The 2,684-nt window shown below is 35.3% G+C and overlaps 1 protein-coding gene across 1 annotated transcript; it reads left to right on the forward strand.

Moving 5' to 3' along the window:
* Positions 1-328: 328 nt before the first annotated feature.
* LOC100638193 (puromycin-sensitive aminopeptidase-like protein) lies at positions 329-2,632 on the forward strand (the record flags this gene model as incomplete). The annotated part of the gene is made up of 10 exons (XM_011410438.2): positions 329-512; positions 584-659; positions 851-1,047; positions 1,238-1,345; positions 1,449-1,640; positions 1,694-1,790; positions 1,838-1,939; positions 1,997-2,031; positions 2,116-2,289; positions 2,528-2,632. Coding segments are annotated over exons 1-10 (1,212 nt in total), but the record flags the coding sequence as incomplete, so codon positions are not given.
* Between the last annotated feature and the right edge of the window lie 52 nt (positions 2,633-2,684).

Here is a 2,684-nt window from a genome sequence, read left to right on the forward strand (position 1 = left end):
ATAATTATTAAGAAGTCATGAACAAGTATGAACATAATATTAATGCTTAGATTTTTAAATTCCACCCAAAATTCTGGATATTAGCTCAAAATTGCAATCAAGCCCACATTAATGAAGTATTCAAGACTAAATTAGATCTAAAGCTCACACAAAATTTACAGAAGAATAGATATATCTACACGTCAATCTATACTTACATTATATTCTGATGAATTTGAGGTTAAACTAGTCCTCAGAACTCTTTTAACTGATAAAGAGAATGCATTTCTCACACAAAACATTTTCAGACACTGACTGGGCGAGGCTAGAGCCTTTAAGCTCCACATCCTCCACACCTCTCCTGATGAGCTCGTGGTTGTTCTTCTGCTGACAGAGAGAAAAGGATCATGAGTTCTGATAAGAAACCATTCACTAGACTCCCAACTGATGTAGTTCCTGTCAACTATACACTAGAGCTGAAGCCTGACCTGCAGAAGTTCACTTTTGCTGGGAAAGTCTGCATTACATTAAAAGTTAGACTGAACAGCATAAAGTGACAAGCCTATTGTACTGTGTTTATGTCCTTATTGTTTTGTATTGTTAGGTTAATACTCCAACAAAGACTGTATGTCTCAATTCTGCTGATATTGAAATATCTAACGTCACCTGTGGAGATCAAGGTAATTAGATAATGGGCTGAAATAATTTAGACTTTAGTGATTATCCTTGCTTGCTATTATACAAGAGATATATTATCATAAATAGTTTGTGGTCGACAACTTTCATTATTTTTCCCATATAATGAAAGTTTGTTTTGCCAATTACCACAGTAATCAATCATGTATTATTAATATTATTATTATTATTGCAGTTGGCACTGTTAGCTATCAGAAAGAAGATGAGAGAGTTTCGTTTGATTTTCCTCAAGAAATATCATCATCTGAAGCTACACTGAACATTGTCTTCACTGGAATACTCAATGACCAGATGAAGGGATTCTACAGGTCAAAGTACACACGTCCTGACGAACCTGATGTTGAGAGATATACAGCTGTAACACAATTTGAAGTTAGAAGAGAGAGAGAGAAAAGGAGAGAAGGAGGGAGAAAGAATAAGAAAGAATATCAGTGATAGCAGCAAAGCATGATGTAACTGTTTTTACAACCTCAACCTAGGGAGTGATATTGTGGTCATATTGTATCCAGCCCCCATCATGTTTTCTTGTTACAGTTACACATAATGTCTCCTCTTCCTTTAGCCTGCTGATGCTAGGCGTGCCTTCCCCTGCTGGGATGAACCAGCTCACAAAGCAACTTTTGACGTGACGCTAGTTGTACCAAAGAACCTTGTGGCTCTCTCCAACATGGTATGAGAGGAACTATAGATTCATTATGATTAATCGTTGAGTGTTCATATACATTACACATTATATCTTTGTGTGTTTTTTTCTCTCTCTCTCTCTATCTTAGGATGTCAAAGAAACAAAGGAAGATGGTGACAACAAGACAGTTGTTTTTAATCGTACTCCAATAATGTCAACATATCTACTAGCGTTCATAGTAGGAGAGTATGATTACATAGAAGATAAGGACAGCAATGGAGTAGTTGTGAGAGTGTATACTCCACTGGGAAAGAAAGAGCAAGGAAGATTTGCACTGAATGTAAGAAAAGAAAAGAATTATTTACTTCCTCTAATACTCTCTCTTCCTTTTAGATTGCTACAAAGACTTTGCCCTTTTACAGGGAGTATTTCAATGTTCCTTATCCTCTTCCTAAAATTGATCTTATTGCCATCCCTGATTTTGCAGCTGGTCAGTCCTTATAATAAATCCATCATTTCATTTGATACTTTTATCAGGTGCTATGGAGAACTGGGGCCTAGTTACATATAGAGAAAGACTCCTACTCGCTAGTGAGGATTCTCCTATCTCCAGTAAACAGATTGTGGCTATTGTTGTTGGTAAGCAGCTGCTCTCTGGTACCTCATTCCGCCATTTTATTATCTTGTTTTATGTAGGACATGAACTGGCCCATCAATGGTTTGGAAACTTGGTTAGTTAGTTAGTTAGTTAGTGGCCATAATTATCTTAAATATTATGGTGATATTTTATTATTATTATAATTATTTCTCCATAGGTTACGATGGAGTGGTGGACTGATTTGTGGCTCAATGAAGGTTTTGCGTCTTGGATTGAGTACCTGTGTGTTGATTATTGTCATCCTGAGTTTGATATTTGGACCCAGTTCCTGGCGCAGGATTACGCTCAAGCATTGAGTCTTGATGCACTCTCCAACAGTCACCCTATTGAGGTGAAATTTTTAGAAATTGGATTTTTATGAATTAAAAAAAATTGGGCAAAAACACAAGCCAGGAAAATTGATGCATACTAAAACTACTAAAATTCTTAGCCAAATTTTGTCAAATGTCGCTAAAAGATATTCCTTCATTTTTATAATATTTTTAATTCTACATGTTTATATTTTATGTACAACATGTACATACATGTACTTTAAGTTGAGTTTTTCATTTATTTATGTTTGGTTTTAGGTTATAGTTGGTCCACCATCAGAAGTTGAGGAGATATTTGATACGATTTCCTACAGCAAAGGAGCCTCCGTCATTCGAATGTTGCACAATTGGATTGGAAATGATGTAATAAATAATAGGTATATTATTATTATTATTTTTTTATTATTATTTAGGA

This window comes from Amphimedon queenslandica, unplaced genomic scaffold (genome assembly GCF_000090795.2).
Source record: "Amphimedon queenslandica unplaced genomic scaffold, v1.1 AMPQUscaffold_8640_Cont19417, whole genome shotgun sequence".
Classification (NCBI taxonomy): domain Eukaryota; kingdom Metazoa; phylum Porifera; class Demospongiae; order Haplosclerida; family Niphatidae; genus Amphimedon; species Amphimedon queenslandica.